The sequence below is a fragment of the Sapajus apella genome, unplaced genomic scaffold, assembly GCF_009761245.1.
Source record: "Sapajus apella isolate SASKATOON/1434 unplaced genomic scaffold, GSC_monkey_1.0 scaffold53, whole genome shotgun sequence".
In the NCBI taxonomy this organism is placed as follows: Eukaryota; Metazoa; Chordata; class Mammalia; order Primates; family Cebidae; genus Sapajus; species Sapajus apella.
The window spans coordinates 9,017,803-9,038,143 of NW_022436993.1; the positions used below are offsets into that span (position 1 = coordinate 9,017,803).

At 37.9% G+C, this 20,341-nt stretch overlaps 1 protein-coding gene across 1 annotated transcript in view; it reads right to left on the reverse strand.

Annotated features, from left to right (window-relative positions):
- MALRD1 (MAM and LDL receptor class A domain containing 1) overlaps positions 1–20,341 on the reverse strand; it is a 576,163-nt gene that overhangs the window by 511,411 nt on the left and 44,411 nt on the right. The window contains exons 6-8 of the mRNA XM_032244079.1: positions 18,296–18,392; positions 4,808–4,909; positions 886–1,032 (exon numbers count right to left, since the gene is read on the reverse strand). Of these exons, the coding sequence (XP_032099970.1) occupies positions 886–1,032; positions 4,808–4,909; positions 18,296–18,392 (346 nt within the window). The remainder of the gene's footprint in view (positions 1–885; positions 1,033–4,807; positions 4,910–18,295; positions 18,393–20,341) is intronic.

Genomic DNA, 20,341 nt, shown 5'->3' on the forward strand with positions numbered 1-20,341 from the left:
GTACCAACAAGGTCTTTTTCATGTTCAAGAAGGCAGAAATACTAAAGCACGTGAGGTTTTGTTATTTCAACAAAGAAATTTCACATAAAGAATATATCCTAAAAATTAATAGTCATAACAATAAGATATATAAATTAAAGCTTCCAGATCAGTGAGAAAAAAAATTTAATAATACCCCCCAGAAAAGGAAAGAAATTTAATATGTTAGCAAGAAGAAGAAACTTATTGACAACATGGCAGTGATTTAAATAAATAAATAAATAAAAAGCTAGCAGGCTCCACCAGGCATGACGGCTCATGCCTGTAATCCCAGCACTTTGGAATGCTGACATGGGCAGATCACTTGAGGTCAGGAATTCAAGACCAGCTGGCTAACATGGTGAAATCCTGCCTCTACTAAAAATTAAAAAATTAGCCGGGCATGGTGGTGCAATCCTGTATTCCCAGCTACTTGGGAGGCTGAGGTAGGAGAATAGGTTGAACCCAGGAAGTGGGCAGTTACAGTGAGCTGAGGTCTCACCACTGCATTCCAGCCTGGGTGACAGAGTAAGACTCCATCACAAAAAAAAAAAAAAAAAAAAAAAAAAGAGCTAGCAGGCGTAACAAAAAAAGGCTTTTAATACTTTTCCTTTTTGTTCACATAACACACAATATCTAATAACTCCTGAAGAAAATAATAAAACTTAAAGTTAACCTAGTACAATTTTTCTTTTACACTGTTGGAAACATAATTGTTCTTTTCACCTTCAGCTCCTACGGCAGGATATATTTTCAATAAAACACACTCAGTATGTTCACCAAGACACCCTATGTAATGTCTCATAACTAGCAACCATAAGGCAGAATTCTAAAAGTAATTCATAAAAGATATTATTTCTTTTATACCTTCATCATCACCTCTTTGATCCTGCTGAGGTGTGGATTCTAATGCAGGGACCTCTCTTGCTTTTGTGCGCATCCAGGAAATGTGGGCAGCAGATGCTTCTGACGTCCACTCACACATGTCAAATTCAAACCCACAGGCCTGACACACTAAACGGGGGAGAAAAAGATCTTGGTAATCTATTAGTCTGCTAGAGTGGCTGCTTAACCAGGTTATGTGTTGTAATCAACCACAAGGTTTAAACACACATACACACTAGCACACACTTATTCATATATGGAAGTTGGGATTCAAAAAGCCTTAGAGAGTAGTACCAGAAATTCTATTTTGCAAAAAAAGTTCAGTTGATCCACATGTACAATATCCTCTCAAGTGAAAACCATTGCCATAAAAAAGGAGATTCCTAGTTTTTCTTGTATGTGTCACTGCTTCAGTCATAATATGTTTTAATTTTTTTAAGACACAGTCTTCTGATTTTTTAATGATCGTCATTATAACTGGCATGAGGTGGTATCTCAATGTGGCTTTGATTTGCATTACTCTAATGACCATTGATGATGAGCTTTTTATCATGTGTTTGTTGGCTGCATAAATGTCTTGAGAAGCGTCTGTTCATATCCTTTGCCCACTTTTTGATGGAGTTGTCTGTTTTTTTCTTGCAAACTTGTTTAAGTTCTTTGTAGATTCTAGACATTAGCTCTTCGTCAGATGCGTAGATTGCCAAAAGTTTTTCCCATTCTGTTTGTTGCCAGTTTGGTCTAATGATAGTTTCTTTTGCTGTGCCAGAGCTCTGAAGTTTAATTAGATCCCATTTGTCTATTTGGCTTTTGCTGCCAATGCTTTCGGTGTTTTAGTCATAAAGTCCTTGCCTATGCCTATGTCCTGAAAGGTATTGCCTAGGTTTTCTTCCAGGGTTTTTATGGTGTTAGGTCTTATGTTTAAATCTTTAATCCATCTTGAGTTAATTTTGTATAAGGTGTAAGGAAGGGATCCAGTTTCAGTTTTCTACATATGGCTAGCCAGTTTTCCCAACACTATTTATTAAATAGGGAATCCCTGGCCAGGCGCGTTGACTCACACCTGTAATCCCAGCACTTTGGGAGGCCGAGGCAGGTGGATCATGAGGTCAAGGGATCGAGACCATCCTGGTCAACATGGTGAAACCCCGTCTCTACTAAAAATACAAAAAATTAGCTGTGCATGGTGGCGCATGCCTGTAATCCCAGCTACTCAGGAGGCTGAGGCAGGAGAATTGCCTGAACCCAGGAGGCAGAGGCTGCGGTGAGCCGAGATCACACCATTGCACTCCAGCCTGGGTAACAAGAGCAAAACTCCATCTCAAAAAAAAAAAATAAATAAATAAACAAAAATAAATAAATAGGGAATCCCTTCTCCATTGCTTGTTTTTGTCAAGTATGTCAAAGATCAGATGGTTGTAGATGTGTGGTGTTACTTATGAGGCCTCTGTTCTGTTCCATTGGTCTATATCTCTGTTTTGGTACCAGTACCATGCTGTTTTGATTACTGTAGCCTTGTAGTATAGTTTGAACTCAGGTAGACTAATGTCTGCAGCTTTGTTTTTGTTTTGTTTTGTTTTGTTTTGCTTAGGATTGTCTTGGCTACATGGACTCTCTTTTAGTTCCATATGAAGTTTAAGGTGGTTTTTTCCAGTTCTGTAAAGAAAGTCAATAGTAGCTTGAAGGGGATAGCATTGAATCTATAAATTACTTTGGGCAGTATGGCCATTTTCAAGGTATTGACTCTTCCTAACCATAAGCATGGAACATTTTTCCATCTGTTTGTGTCCTCTCTTATTTCCTTGAGCAGTGGTTTGTAGTTCTCCTTGAAGAGGTCCTTCACATGCCTTGTAAGTTGTATTCCTAGGTATTTTATTCTCTTTGTAGCAATTGTAAATGGGAGTTCACTCATGATTTGGCTCTCTGTTTGTCTATTATTGGTGTATAGGAATGCTTGCAATTGTTGTACAGTGATTTTGTATCCTGAGACTTTGCTGAAGTTGCTTAACAGCTTAAGGAGACTTTGGGTTAAGACAATGGGGTTTTCTAAATATGCAATTATGTCATCTGAAAACAGGGACAATTTGACATCCTCTCTTCCTATTTGAATACCCTTTATTTCCTTCTCTTGTCTGATGGCTGTAGCCAGAACTTCCAATACTATGTTGAATAGGAGTGGTGAGAGAGGGTACCCTTGTCTTGTGCCAGTTTTCAAATGGAATGCTTTCAGTTTTTGCCTATTCAGTATGATATTGGCTGTGGGTTTGTCATAAATAGCTTTTATTATTTTAAGATACATTCCATCGATATTTAGTTTATTGAGAATTTTTAGCATCAAAGCCTGTTGGATTTTGTCATAGGCCTTCTCTGCATCTATTGAGATAATCATGTGGTTTTTATCTTTCGTTCTGTTTATGTGATGGATTACATTTATAAATTTGTGTATGTTGAACTAGCCTTGCATCCCAGGGATGAAACCTTCTTGATCATGATGGATAAGCTTTTTGATGTACTGTTGGATTCGGTTTGCCAGTATTTTATTGAAGATTTTCACATCAGTGTTCAACATGGGTAAGGAAACAGATGCTGGAGAGGATGTGGAGAAATAGGAATGCTTTTACATTGTTGGTAGGAATGTAAATCAGTTCAACCATTGTGGAAGACAGTGTGGCGATTTCTCAAGGATCTAGAAATAGAAATACCATTTAATCCAGCAATCCGATTACTGGAATATACCCAAAGGATTATAAAACATTCAATCATAATGACACATGCACATGTCTGTTTATTACAGTACTGTTCACAATAGCAAAGACTTGGAACCAACCCAAATGCCCATCAATGACAGGCTGGATAAAGAAAATGTGGCACATAAACACCATGGAATACTATGCAGCCATAAAGAAGGATGAGTTCATATCTTTTACAGGGACATGGATGAAGCTGGAAATCATCATTCTCAGCAAACTGACACAAGAACAGAAAACCAAACACTGCATGTTCTCACTCATAAGTGGGAGTTGAACGATGAGAACATATGGACACAGGGAGGGGAACATCATACACAGGGGCCTTTCAGGGGCTGAGGAGCAAGGGGAGGGATAGCTGGGGGTCAGGGATTGGGAAGAGATAACATTAGGAAAAACACCTAATGTAGATGATGGGGAAATGGATGCAGCAAACCACCATGTCACGTGTATACCTATGTAACAAACCTGGACGATCTGCACATGTACCCAGAACTTAAAGTATAATAAAAGAGAGAGAGAGAGAGAGAGAGAAAGAGAGAGAGAGAGAGACAGGGTCTCACTCTGTCACCCAGGCTTAATGCAGTGGTGCAATTATAGCCCATTGTAGCCACAAACTCCTGGGCTCAAGTAATCTTCCAGCCTCAGCCTCCCAAGTAGCTAGGACCACAGGTACAGGCCACCATGCCCAGCCTTTTTATTTTTTTATTTTTTGCAGAGATGGCATCTTGCTATATTACCCAGGCTAATTTTGAGTCCTTGGCCTCAAGCAAACCTCTCATCCCAACCTCCCAAAGTGTTGGGATTACTGGTATGAGCCACCATGCCCAGTCAACAATTTTTTAAATGGCTTCATATTTTACCTTATCTACTTTACGGGATCAAGTTAGTTTAAATTATTTACTATTCATAATCACACTGAAATTTTATACAAGAAAGATTGCATATAATTCCAAGATGGCTTTAATTGTTGTTTACAAAATGACATTGTGTTAAATTGATGAATTTAGTATACCAACACAGCCTCCCAATGACACTCCAGCTAAAACTGGGACACTAACGTCAACAAAGGTTGGCATGTACATATTCCCGCAAGTGGTCTCCGAGTCTCATATATTGCATACACACCAGAAAAGTGAGTAACTCAATTTAACACTTACATCTCAATCCTTCATATGTAGCATCAAATCTGCAGAGGTCTGTATCTGGATGGCATAGTTCCTGCTCAGCATTCAATGCTTCTTGACATGGTAAAATTCCATCTGTTAAATTTAAAGATTGGCAAGAAGTGAAATGCAGGTGCAACTGGAAAGATTCAAGTATTTTTTAAAATGTTAATATTCATTCTACAAAGCACTCTGTAACCAACTTCTCTCTATGGTATCATCACACTTTAGGTAAACCTAACTCTCTCTCTCTCTCTCTCTCTCTCTCTCTCACACACACACACACACACACACACGCACACACACACATGCACACACACTCACAAAGAGACAGAGAAAAACAGAATAAAACAACCATGCCAATGCTTCCATATTTTATTCATATCTCCATAGTGACTGGCAAGCCCCAAAGGCAAACCTTCACAGGACTAAAAATCTCCCCTAATGTTGGAACTCAGAGTCTACTATTAGGACAGTTGTATATGTGTCAAATTTAAGATATGGTGTCCCCTTAAACCTGGAAGGTGGATCTGCCCTGGAACTGCTTTCTCTGGAGCTTTCTCAAATTGTGCCTGTTGGCTGGTCACAGTGGCTCACACCTGTCTTCCCAGGCATGGGCCAGCCTTTGGTAGCCCAAGGCAGGTGGATCACTTGAGGTCAAAACTTGAGAACAGCCTGGCCAATATGGCGAAACCCCTTCTCTACTGAAAAATACAAAAATTAGCCAGGCATGGTGGTGTGTGCACTCATAATTCCACCTACAAGTGAAGCTGAGGCAGGAGAATCGCTTGAACCCAGGAGTCAGAGGTTGCAGTGAGCTGAGATCATGTCACTGCACTCCAGCCTGGGCGCAAGAGTAACACTCCATCTCAAAAAAAAAAAAAAAAAAAGGGCTTTTTTTTGTTTGTTTTCTCTTCCCCATGACCTCCCAATACAAAACTTGAAGGTAGACTAGGAGTCCTTCCTGCCCCATGCCACCTGCACACAATTCTCCCTCTGACCTTCCTAAATATCCAAGCTTTGACTCTCATGACGTCAAATGGCACCCCTCAATGTTCAGCTTGTTACAGTCACCTACAGACACTGTAGGTGAGCTCTAAGGGTGCCCTGTCCCTCTACCTCTGAAGATTTTAACTCTGAGCTCACTGTCATTCTTTGTCATTTCGATATTCACTTTCATTTGCTTCTGAGTTTCTTGATTTCTTCTTGATGATGATCTTGAAGGAGAACTTTGATGAAAAACGACATCTGCCACCACCCCTCAAAAGAAGTATTATCATTACTAATGATGATAATGTTTCCTTGTCTTAATTTCAAGTGGTCCACTCCCTAACCATCATCTCTATCTTTCCAGCTCATTTCTTTTTATATTTCTAATAATATTTCAAATGCACCAGGCTCTGCAAGCCCAGGGTCCTAAATTCTTTTCAATTATTTCCCTCACCTATCGTGTCTTCATTTCCTTTATTACAGATGTTAGACAAGCAATCACTCCCTGGCCCTGCTCATACTTCTCTATACTCTCATGGCAAAAACTCTAGAAAATACATCCCTCTACCTACACTAGCCTGTATCTGTGCAGCTGAATGGAGGGAAGAAATGTAGACTGATATGGCTTCATATTCATGACACTCACTCCATGGCATCATGGTGACCCTCATTCTTTCCTTTTCTGCATTCCTAGACAACTATTCAAACCTTTCTATTCTCTCTTTTATAACTTCCAGCTCTTCATTCCCTATCATCATTCTCAGCTTATCACCTTGCTTCACATTTCACTGTGAACATGAGAAAATCAAAAGAGAACTTTACAAGTCCCATCATCAGTGTCACTGACCAGCCATCCACATGCTTTGCTCCCTGTAGAACCTGGTAAGCTCTCTACGTCCTTCTCTGGATAACACCTTCCATTTAGACAGAAATTTCATCTCTGCTTGGCTATTTAAGGAATCATGCTGCCAATTTCCTCTCCTCTCATTTACAACATTTTCTCTTTCTCTACACGATCATTTCCATGTGGACCTAAAAGGCCAAAACTTAAACCACCTTAGAAAAATATTCTCCAGACCTGACAACCTTCTCCAACTAACTTCCAAAGTTCTGCCTATTTTTACACTGACTCCAACACCAGTTCTTTCCCCTCCTATTTTCTCCTGAACCTATGTCAATAACAGTTTTTTTTAATTGAGATAAAATTCACAAAAAATATCATTTACCATTTCCATTTTATCTATTTTAAAGTGTAAAAGTAAGCCAAGCATAGTGGCTCACGTCTGTAATCCCAGCACTTTGGGAGGCTGAAGCAGATGGATCACTTGAGTTCAGGAGTTTGAGACCAGTTTGACCAACATGGTGAAACCCCATCTCTAAAAAAAATACAAAAATTAGTCAGGCACGGTGGTGTGCGCCTGTAATCCCAGCTACTCAGGAGGCTGAGGCAAGAGAATGGCTTGAACCTGGGAGGCAAAGGTTGCAGTGAGCCATGACTGCACCACTGCGCTCCAGCCTGGGCAACACAGCAAGACTCCACCTCAAAAAAAAAAAAAAAAAAAAAAGGCCAGGTGCAGTGACTCAGCCTGTAATCCCAAATGTCTCAACACTTTAGAAGGCAAAGGTGGGTGGATTACCTGAGGTCAGGAGTTCAAGACCAGCCTAGCCAACATGGTAAAGCTCTGTCTCTACCAGAAATACAAAAACTAGCCGGGTGTGATGGCACATGCCTGTAGTCCCATTTACTCAGGAGGCTGAGGCAGAAGAATTGCTTGAACTTGGGTGGCAGACATTGCAGTGAGCTGAGATCGTGCCACTGCACTCTAGCCTGGATGACAAGAGTGAAACTCTGTCTCAAAAAAAAAAAAGTGTACAATTCAGTGGCTTTTATTAAATTTGCAATGCTGCGCAATCATCAAACTACCTAATTCCAATGCATAGAACAAGATACCGCTATAATCATCACCTGTACCCACCAGTCACTTCACCATTCTCTCTTCTCCCTCCTGCCCTGACAGCCACTATATCTGCTTTCTATCTCTAAGGATTTGCCGACTCTGGCTATTTCACATAAATGGAACCATGCAGGTTGTAGCCTTTTGTGCTTGGCTTCTTTCACTCAGCATAATGTGTTTGAGGTTCATCCATGTTGTAGCATGAATCAGTATTTTATTCCTTGTTTGTTGGTTGGTTGATCACTTTTACCACTCCCCTGAAACTGCATATATCAAGATGGACATCTATACTGCTAAATCTCATATTCAATTTTTTCTCATCGACACACTTGACATACCAGTAATATTGAACAGAGCTAATTACTCCCTTTTTCTTGAAATATTGTCTTCACCAGGCTTTTGCATAAAACTCTCTTCTGGTTTTTCTGATTATGTTACCAGCTTTTTTTTTCTCAATCTCTCTTGTGGTTTTTCCCTCATCTGCTCAACTGCCTCAAAGCTCAGTCCTTCCATCTCTTCCTCTCTACATACCCACACCTTGTTAATATCAGTCACATGCTGTTAAACCATTTCCTATATGCTGATGATTCATAAAATTGTACCTAAGGCTGAAAATTTTCCAATACTCCAACTCTACACTCCAGAAGTATCTTGCTACTAACTTAAGCCTCTTCCCTTGGGTCACAGAAATAGGTCTAAATCTCAAAACCACCTTTGCAAAAGTATGACTGAGACAGTGAAAGAGATCTGACTTAATCAACTCCATCTTGCTTCTAACTTCCAAGCTGTCCTTGCTCATTCCTGGGTGTAGGCTGCACTAACTTTGGAGGGAACTTAGTTTATAGTTTAAACAAAGATGGTAACAGCTTTTTGCCAAAGCAGATCCCCTTCTTCCCTGGGGACTACATTGCCTTTGTAGGACTAACATTAGCCACAAGATTAGAAATTATGGTTTAGGACTCATGCAGCTGGAGGCTACAAGATTCTGACCCTCCCCAAACTGCTCCTAAGAACAGTGCTTGACATATTTTGCAGACCCTGCTTGATGGTTCAACTAGTACCACCCAGATCAATAAACTGGCTCATCAGATCTTGTGGCCCCCAACCAGGAACTGACTCAGTGCAAGAAGACAGCTTCAACTTCCCGTAATTTCATCTCTGACCAATCAGCACACCTGGCTCACTGGCTTCCCCTGACCCACCAAGTTATCCTTAAAAACTCTGCTCCCTGAATGTTCAGGGAGACTGATTTGAGTAATAATATAACTCCAGTCTCTTGTGCAGCCAGCTCTGTCTGAATTACTCTTCTTCTATTGCAGTTCCCCTGTCTTGATGAACCGGTTCTGTCTAGACAGTGGGCAAGATGAACCACTTGGGCGGTTACGATCTCAACAAACTTCTGATGTTTCTCAGCCTAAACTTTATCTTCCCACAGCCTATCTTATCCCAGCTAATGAAACCCCATCCTTCTAGTTCAGGTGAGAAATTTGGAGTCTTCCATGACTCATCTCTCTCTCTCTCTCTCTCTCTCTCTCTCTCTCTCCAAATATGCAACCCATCAGCCAATTTCTGCATTATCTATAAAACGCATCCAGAATCTAACTACATCTTATGACCTCCACTACTACTATCAACTCTGGCTCAGGGAACATCATCTCTTTCTCAATTGTCGTAATAACTTCTTATTTTGTCTACCTGTGGTTGTCCTGGCTCCACTATAATCTTAGATATGTGAGTCAGATAATGTCTCCACTGCTCAAAACCTTCCATGGGTTTTCATCCTATATAAAGTAAACGTCAACGCCTTACTATGATCTTCCTCATATAAACCAAGCTTACTGTATCCTTGAGGCCTTTACATTCATAGCTCAATCTGTAAACAAAAAATAAAATTCTAAGCCCCCAACTATCTGAATGAACCCCTCCTCTCATCCATGGGTATTCCAGAGTTAACCTGAAAAACTAGTTCAGGCCGTGATGAGAAAGCAAAGCCAGAAATGCCTCATTATACCCTTCGTTTTGCAATTAGTGGTAGAACAAACTAAGTCTGATAAGAAATATCTATGGTCTATCCTCTCTGAAGCTTGCTACCTGGAGGCTTCATCTGCATGATAAAAGTTTGGTCTCCACCACCTCTTATTGTAACCTAGACATTCCTTTCTGTTGATTCCAGGTCTTTAGATAATAACTCAACCAATGGTCAATCACAAAATGTTTGAATCCACCTGACCTGGAAGCCCCCTCTTCCACTGTTCTGCTTTCCTAAACTCAACCAATGTACATCTTGTATGCATTGATTGATGTTTCACGGCTCCTTAAATTGTATAAAACAAATATGCAGCCCAATCATCTTGGGCACCTGTTCTCAGGATCTCCTGAGGGCTGTGTCATGAGCCATTGTTCACTCACATTTGGCTCAGAATAAATCTCTTTTATATTTTATAGAGTTTGACTCTTTTTATCAACATACCTAATATTCACATGGCTTGTTTCCTCTATTGTTTGGCTATTTTTCTGAGATTATATATTTTAATGTGACCATACTGACCATTTAAAACATCATGATCTCATCCTCATTTCTGGCACTTCTTATCACAGTTTTTTGCTTTACTGTTCTCCATAACAAATATCACCACTTGACCTAAACTATATTTTTTATTTATTTGCTGAGTATCTTTTTTCTCCCTAACTAAATAGTAAGCTTGGTAAATGCAATGATTACTATTTGTTTTTCACTGCTCTCCCACCATTATGTAAAAAAATTATTGGCATAACAGGTATTCAACGTATACTTGTTTGATAAATGAATAAATTACCTAGTAACAACCTGATGAAATTTTTTGAAACATTGTAGACTCTATCTACTTCATTTTCACTTCTATTTGTGATAAAACTGAAGCAATTGGTTATGAAAATGATTTATGAATGCATTCACAATCTGGTTTCTCATAATGGGAGTTTACAAATGATGAATATGCAAATCCTCTTGAACGTAAGATCCACTGAAAATAAAACTGCATATGCAATTAACGGAATGTTGGCGATAAATGAAGCTAAGATTGCACAATCATGATTACCATGAAACAATTAAAACTGTAATTTTTGTAGATTCATATAATAGCTACAAATCTTCTGTCCCTAGAGCTACATAACTAAATATTGGTCATAGTTCAATTAAATGTTGTATATTATCTCTAATTTGTCAGTATTTTTACAAGACAAAAAAAAAAGCACCCAGAAGTAATATAAACAAAAATAGCAAAACAGTTGAGTACAAATTGCATGGAATTAAAAACGGAGATTCTGTCAAATGTATTAAATTTCTTTTGACACTGTCTACCACTTTTACTGCCTTTGGCCTGAAAACTGGAATTTATAACCATAAAAAGATTGGTGTATGAGTATGTATTTTGGCATGGTATGCATAAACTGTCAATCAGTGAGTCTCCCGGACAGCTCTTTTTATTGTAGTGCATTAATCCCAGAGCTCAAAGCTATTTAAAGATGTCAGTTATTTATATTCATATTAATTCTCCCTTCTTCCCTCATTTCTCTCCTCTCACTCTTTCTCTTTCTTTTTCTTTTCTTTCTCTTTTTTTTTTTTTTAAGACAGAGTCTCACTCTGTTGCCCAGGCTGGAGTACAGTAATGCAATCTCAGCTCACTGCAACTTCCACCTCCCAGGTTCAGCCTCCCAAGTAGCTGGGATTACAGGTGCATGTCACCACGCCTGGCTAATTTCTGTATTTTTAGTAGAAATGGGGAGTCACCAAGTTGGCTAGGGTGGTCTTGAACTTCTGACCTCAGGTGATCCACCTGCCTCGGCCTCCCAAAGTGCTGGGATTACAGGCGTGAGCCACCATGCCCAGCTCTTTCTCTTATACTTATGTTGTACCACAATCTGGCTGTAGAAAATTATTTTAGGGGTTTTCAAATCCTCCATCAATGATACACGATTAGTAGAATGAAGCTTTGCCAACCATTTCAAGGTCTCTATACCATCGAAGTCACATGTCTAGGGCTGTCATCCTTCAAATCTTATCTTGCACAAACAGGTTAAATGAAATTGTCCAAACTCTCTTAGAGGGTAGAAAATGAAGCCCATGTCTCAAGGCCTTTGAAGTAAAAGTTATAACTGACATCCACTTTTTACTCCAGAGGTTTTAGACAATTTGCCAATTTTCTTTAATTAGAAGTGATTTCAAGGAACAGTTACTGTCTTTTTAAAAGAAAACTGGAACCTACTAAAATTAAAAAGGTTCTTAGTTATTTTACTGGATAATATATATGCATCATTCAGATTCTAATAAAGGGATGGCTAGTGTATGTGAGGCCTTTACAAATGAGAGTAAGGCCAAGTCCTGAAAAATCAATCCGAAAAATATCCACAGAATATTCACAATATTCTGATTATGAGCCACCACATGAAATCTTTATATTTATAATCAGCTGTTTCTATAAGAATCCGTGTTATTTAAGAATCAGTGTTGTTCAAGAATCAGTGATTAAACAAGTTCTTATATATAAGTTTTTTAATAATATATTACATGTATGTATGTATGTATGTATATATATATATATATATTTTCCACCCCCCAGGATAGAGTCTTGCTTTATCACCCAGGCTGGAGTGCAGTGGCATGCAATCTTGGCTCACTGCAACCTCCGCCTCCATGGTCCAAGCGATTTGCCTGCCTCAACCTCCAGAGTAGCTGGGATTGCAGGCGTGGGCCACTACACACAGCTAATTTTTGTATTTTTAGTAGAGATGGTTTTTCATCATGTTGGTCAGGCTGATCTCAAACTTCTGACCTCAAGTAATCCACCCATCTCAGCCTCCTAAACAATCATTTCTATAAACCAAGAAGACTTATCAAAAGGTAGCTATGTTAGAACTTAAGTCCACTCATTCCGTTTTTTAAAGTCCACTCATTTCTAAATACAATATTTCTGCTATAATATAACAAAAGCACCCATATGTCTAATAAAATACGGCAAATGCTTGGCCCAGATTACTTCTTCTTCAATAAAGCCACATAATATAGCTTGAGGACCTAACATTATTTTTCAGACTAAAATAAAAACCTAGAAATAATATAATATACTGGGCATAAATGTAAGCACTGTTAAAAACACCTTCCCATGATATTTTACTTAAATCTGCTTTTTCATGGAATGGAGCACACGTATCTCAGAAGGATGAAGTCATGATCCCAAATCACAAATATTTGGTATTTGAATAACTGCACATGTTCTTTGTCAATCATTTGGTCATGAATTAGACAGGGTAGGAACTATGCATCAAGGCACTTGGAATTTAGCCATAGAGATAAATCAATATGTACACATGTGTGTGTGTGTGTGTGTGTGTGTGTGTGTGTGCGTGTGTGTGTGTGTGTGTGTGTGTGTGTGTGTGTAGGGGGTGGTAGTGGCAGTGTGGAAGGATTGTCTATAAGGGAAAGCTCCCCACACAAGAAACCTCAACTCAGCCTGGGAGTATAAGTGGTGGAAGGGCATACCAAAAAAAGAAAGAAAGAAAGAAAAGGAAGGAAGAAAGAAGGGAGAAGGGAAAAGACGGAAGAAAAAGGAAAGGAAAGGAAGAGGCCATGGGAGGGGGAGGAAGGAGGGAGGAGAAATGTAGCAGGGAGGACAGGCAGGAGAGCAAGGGGGAGAAAAGAGAAAGAGAAGGGGGAAAGGACAGGGAGAAGAAAAATGAGAAGAAGAAAAAGAAATAAAAGAAAAGTAATGGAATGAGGCTGTCAGACAGAGGAAAAGAGGTTCGCATAATACCCAAGAATTAGAAGACACTGTGTTGCTGAACCCACAAGTAATTTGTTTTGGCCAGAGTATGGAATTCTTGGGGGAATTGTGAAGGAGGACATTGGACTACTGAATAGGAGCCGTATCGTGATGAGCTAATGTCATGATAAGATATTTGAATTCTGTCCTGGAGGCAATAAGACTTACTGATGGATTTATGAGAAGTGGAGACCTGGCCTTATGGAAGTATCATATGTTGGAAGTCGATTGTTGCGTAGAATACTTTAAAATTGGAAGAAAAAATATCCCATGGAAAAAAATAACGTGGGCTTGAACAAAGTCAGAGTTTAATAATAATAGTAATAAATAAGAGAAGAAAATTTAAGAAATGAAGTAGGAGATTCTCTCAATATTTTTTAACCATATTGATATAAGGGTGAAAAAAAGAGAAGAATATGTAATAATGACTCTTAGCTTTTTGAGTGAGACAAAACAACTGCCACTGGCTCAAGCACGGAATGAATGAGAGGGAACAGATCTTGAAAGAAAATTGGAATTTACTTCTAAACATGCGGATTTTCAGTTTCTGCAGCAAATATGTTTGCTCACTCTACTCATAAATCTATTCCCCTTGCTTACCTCTATTCCAAGAGCTAAAAGCTAAATATTCAGTTTTGCTAGCCTTCCTAGCAACTAAAGTTATCCAGATAAAATAGTTAAGCCAATGATGTGGCCAAAAACATTGCCCCTTCTTATTTCTGTCTTCTTCCTGCCCCAAATTTGAGATGTACAGGCCTTCATCAGTCGTCTTATAGCCGTAAAGTCACAAGCATAAGGCAGTAAAGCAAATACAAAGTAAGTCCTTGGTCCTTGACTTTAACAGTATTGGGGCTGATGAAACTTTGCCATAATTATCTCCTCCATTTCTGCAAGTAATTTAAGCAAACTTGCCTGTTTTCTTGCATCCAAATGCAAGAAGCCCTATGCCTACCCTCCACGGAAATTGGATTTTCTGATGACAATGTCCAGAAGATGCTGGACTGCATGTCTCCGATGCTCCTCCATCACCAACCCTACCCCAACCACCACCACCAGTACTGCATGAGACTAAAACTACTCATTCTAGTTAGCTGGGTTTCTGCCCCAAGTACAATAATCAGTGTAATACCAGACCTTGTGGTTCACAAATGCTAGTCCTGTCCTTAAGCCTGGCTCTACTGGCTACACACACACACACACACACACACACACACACACAGGCACTATCCTGAGAATCTTATTTAAAATTCACAGTGATTCTCATCTATCACTGGAGTGAAGCCCAGAATCAATCACTCCCCAATGTGATTCTGATGATTAACTAGGTTTAGTCTGTTATGACAGTGCCTGAACTTGACTAGAGAGTCCCGTTTGGCAATTTAATGCTACTTAATTTTACAGTCTCTCACATTTCTGCCATTTACAAAGTGCAGCCCCAACCAAATGCCAGTCTCATCCCATAATGCTTTATGGTTTTCCTCTATTATTAATCTTCATGCTGCTGTGTTTTCCTCCCAAAAACGTAAATATGCGCTCAATCCTTACTTTATTTGGAAAACAAAAACAAAAGCAACTACCTGTGTCCTCGTCTTCAAATAACATACCTGGTGACCTCATCTGAATCCTGGATTTCTCTGTAAGAAAACCACTTCCTTCACAGATTTCCCAGGAGATTACATCGTTTTTTAATGCCCCATAAAAGGCAGCGCCTAATTCATCTAAATCCCCAGTGTTGCTTCAACACAAACATTTATCTTTGAATGTGTACAAACATCGTGGCTCATGATATTCAACTTATTGTCCTTTGACATACATGTAGGTCTACTTTCCATATTCATTGATTACTTCAGCCTTAGATTTCAAAGTCCTCCTCTCCAGTCCAAAAGCTTATCATGTTATGTAAATTTCATATTCATGTGAAAGGCTCAGACAATATATGAGCCTTAAAATTTATTGATGTTTCTTCTTTAGTAAATTTCATTTCCACACCACCTCAAATACATTATGGTTATAATGATGTCTAGAACAATTGCCTTAGAAATTGCAGATGCTCATGTTTTTGTATTGGATCACAATTTTTCTTTGACTATTCAGCTTTCTGAAGCCTCGCTTGCACTATGATTGCTTTTAAACTTCTATAGTGATTTTATAGAGTCTTTTAAAATACTACAAAATTGGCATAGAAGTTGAAGCCAACACACACAAAAAAATGGAAATATATTCAATGTCCGTGGATTGGAAGAACAAATACAGTTAAAATGTCCTTACCACCCAAAGCAATTTACAGATTAAATAAGATTTCTATTAAAATACTAATGACATTTTCAAAGAACTAGAGAAACCAATCCAAATATATTTATGGAACCACAACAGATCTTGAATATATAACGCAATCTTGAACAAAAAGTACAAAGCTGAGTCATTATGCAATCTGACTTCAGAATATACTTTAAAAAACAGCATGGTATTAGCATACAAACAGACACATAGACCAACGGATTAGAATAGAGAATACCAAAATAAATCCATACATTTTCAACCAATTGATTGACAAAGGCACCAAAAACACACATTGGGTAAAGAAAAATTTTTCAATAAGTTCTGCTGGGAAAATTGAGCATCCACATGCAGAATAATGAAACTAGGCCTGTATCTCTCACCAGATACAAAAATCAAGGCAAAATGGATTAAAGAAAAGACCTGAAATTATAGAAGTACTAGAAGACTTGAGGGAAATGCTTCACGACATTTGTCTGGGCAATGACTTTTTTGGATAAGAACTCAAAGGATAAGCAACAAAAGCAAAAATTAAAAAAAAAAAAAATGAGATTACATCAAACCGAAAAGCTTCTGCACAACAAAGGGACAACTGAGTGAAGACATGACCTAGGGATAGGAGTCAATGTTTGTAAGCTATGCATCTGAGAAGGAGTTAATATCTAGAATACATAAGAAACGTAAAACAACTCAACACCAAGAAAACAAATAATCAAATTTTTAAAAGGACAGAAAACCTCAATAGACATTTATCAGAAAAAGACAGAAAAATGCCTAGTAAATGGAATATTAAAAAAATGCTCAGGATCATTAATCATCAGGGAAATGCAAATTTGAACCACAATGAGATATCATCTCATATTTGTCAGAATGGCTATTACCAAAAAGTCAAAGTTATCAAATGCTGGTTTGGATGTGGATAAATGGGAATCCTTATATACTGTTGGTAGAAATGTAAATTAGTACAATCATTATATAGAACAGTATGGAGGTTCCTCAAAGAGTTGAAAATAGAATTACCAAATGATTCAGCAATCCCACTTCTGGGTATTTATCCAAAGAAAATGAACTGAAAAAGATAATTTCAGTCTCTGTCAAAGAGATTTTTGCATTCCCATGTTTATTGCAGTACTATTTACAATAGCCAAGATATGGAAATGTAAGTGTTCATCAGTGGATGAATGGATAAAGAATCCTTTTTTATTTAACCATAAAAAATAAAAGCCTATCATTTGTAACAATATGAATGAATCTAGAAAATATTAAGTGAAATAAGCCAGACAGGAAAACAAATACCATATTATCTTATTCGTTTGCAAAATTTTCAAAAGTCTATCTTACAGAAGTACAGGATAGAATAGCGGTTATCAGAGGCTGGGAGGATAGTGTGGGTGATGTGTGTGTAGAAATGGATAGATAGGAGGAATAAATTCTGGTTTTCTATTACACAGTAGAGTGACTACAGTTAATAATATTATATTGTTTATTTCAAAATCACTAGAAGAGAGAATTTCAAATGTTCTTACTATAAAGATAATTTTTTTAAGATAATGGATAAGTTAATTACTCTGATTTAATCATTACACAATGTATACATGTGTTTAACATCACATAGTATCCCATAAATACGTACAATTATGTGTCAACTGAAAATAAAACTCTTTAAAAACAAAGCACAATATCAAGAACCTATGGTCTCTCTTAAGTAGACGAAGACATCTTTTCTTGTTTTGAAATATTATTTACCACAACTAACATATATTTGTACCAAATTAGAACTCAGAAGCCTTATCTGTAAAATAGCTATCTTTATTCTGTTATATCATGCCATAATAGAACAAAATTTTTAAAAGATAAAAACCTGAAATATATATGTGACTATTTTTTATTATTATATTATGCTTTATATTTTATGCTATTCTAATTATAATTTTAATATTGACTTGTTTTTGGAATAGTATAAATAAAAAATAGTTTATCATTCAGTTAATATAATCAAAGGAACAATATAAATAAAATTTTGCATCTGATATATGTGGCTTATTGATGTGTTAAAATAGAAAATAGATTGTAACTCTCCATTTTGTATCTTTCAGCAGAATAATCAAACCAATTGTCCAAGAAGACAATTTCAAATCTATGTAGGCTAGTTTTCTCCCAGTCTCCTAGAAGGCACAGAGTTCTCTTGTTAAGATTTAACTTTAGCCACTGTAAACATTGGTACAAGATTTCAAGTCTGAGACTAAATTATCCCATTCAGTTTTTTACAGCATCAGTCAGTGAAAAATAGCCAATCTTCCCTTCTAGTATAGATCCAGTCTGTTACACAATGTATTAGAACAATGAAAAACATCCCACATGAAAACATCAGACAAAACAGCAGATTAAATCCATTACAATGCTTAAATTGCACCGAATTCTTTATATACAGTAAAGATCAAAATGAGAGAAAAAGTTCTTACCATTGGCAGGCAAACAGCCTGAACTGAAAGATATATCATCAATAGCCATGACTCTATCCTGTTCATCAGTTGAAGCCATTTGACCTTGAAAAACAACCTGCACAAGAAAAACAAAACAAAACAAAAACACAAAGCAAGGAACATCACTGTCTCACAGTGTTATAGAAGAGAACTTGCAATAGGAAACATGTCACTCTCTAGAAGCACTTGGGTGACCATGCCAATTCCAGGTGCAAAGCAAACACTCTCAAAAACACAGGAAATGTAGGGTCATCACTGTATCTCAAATGTCTGGCATAGGACAGGGAACCTGTTAGTGAAATGCAGCAATATTCACCTGGATTCTTCCCTACAACCATCTCAAGTGTTCAGTTCCTATATGTTCATACTGCTGTGCATTTACCAGCTTTTGGATCCATTCTCTATCTTGAGCTCCAGTTCTTGGCATCTGCAGTTGTGTCCCATCTTCCCCTTTGGTTCTCTAAATCTTACCCACTCTTGCCTTAAATGTCATACTCATACTATCCTATTGCACATTTTCTGCCATTACGTAAACATTGACTAGGAATGATTGATTGTTCTGTGACTTATTGTTAAAATGACTGAATGTGACTCATACCTGTAATCCCGGCACCTTGGGAGACTGAGGCAGGTGGATCACTTGAGGTCAGCAGTTCAAGGCCAGCCTGACCAACATGGTGAAACCCCATCTCTACTAAAAATATAAAAAATTAGCTGGGCGTGGTGGTGGACGCCTGTAATCCCAGCTACTCAGGAGGCTGAGACAAGAGAATGGCTTGAACTAGGAAGGCAGAAGTTGCAGTGAACTGAGATTGCGTCATTGCACTCTAGCCTGGGCAACAAGAGCGAAACTCCATCTCAAAAGAAAAAAAAAAAAGAAGAAGAAGGAGGAGAAGGAAGAAGAGGAGGAAGAAAAGGGGAGGAGAAGAAGGTAGTAGAGGAATAGAAGAATGGCTACTCCATAGTCAAAGCAGGGCATTCCCAAAGTAAGAGGAGGAACGTGTCCACTCTAGGTACAATACTTGTTTATATATAGGATTAAAAAAAAAAGGTCATGGGGAGATGTACTCTGCTACAATCTTTTGTGATAAAGAATTAATTTTCTAAATTACTATATTTTGCAAGAATCTACATCATTATCTTTAAAACAAAATTAGGAATGCTTCTGTTCTCAAGATATCAGGATACTGGGACATTCCCAAGTCTAGGTCTATTTAGTAAATGTTACCAATTTGTTCCCTTAACTGTAAACATCTAGAAGCTAGGAATGTTTAGCTTTCCAGGAAAATAGCCCAGAAAGTCCCAGCCTCATTTCTCAGCCCTCTGTCGAGATAGAGTCCCTTTGGTTCTAATGCCTCTGACAGAAAAAGGTTTCACTTCATCTGGGGGCTAAATTTCTACTGTATGTTTAGTTTGTTTTATTCTTTGTCTCCTTGAACATTTTAGGACAATGGTAAAATTAATCGATTATATCTGCAATTTCTTCAGAAATGTGATTGCAATTAATCAGCAGCATGCAATGCCTAAAATCGTTTTATCCAGTACAGCAGACAAAGGAATATTTCATGAGTCAGACACAACAGATTTGACCAGACTAGGGGTTGTTTTTTTTTTCCTCCTATGTATTCTAAATCAGTGTAATGCTTTAATATAATTTAAAAAATGATTATGGGTCAGTGAGATCTGAAATCAAACTACCCTAGAGTCTAAGCTGGTATGGGACTTAGTAGGATAACTCTCCAAAGCTTGTACTTCTCAATGAACTATGTGGTAAATCATCTTTCTACCCTAGAGGATTTTTGTGAAGGGTCAATACAATGAGGTACCCAAAGAAGTAAACATAGTGCCTTACACATAGAAAGTGCTCAAGAAATTTTAGTATTATTATTCCATAAATATCTTCAGAAACTCTCTGAAGTGCTTCCATCTTTGCTAAGTAGATAAACACTAATCCTTGTTTATGCAAAGCATTCCCTCAGAAAGTAACCTGCTTCAAATTCATTAAAGGATAGCCCTAGTCATTCA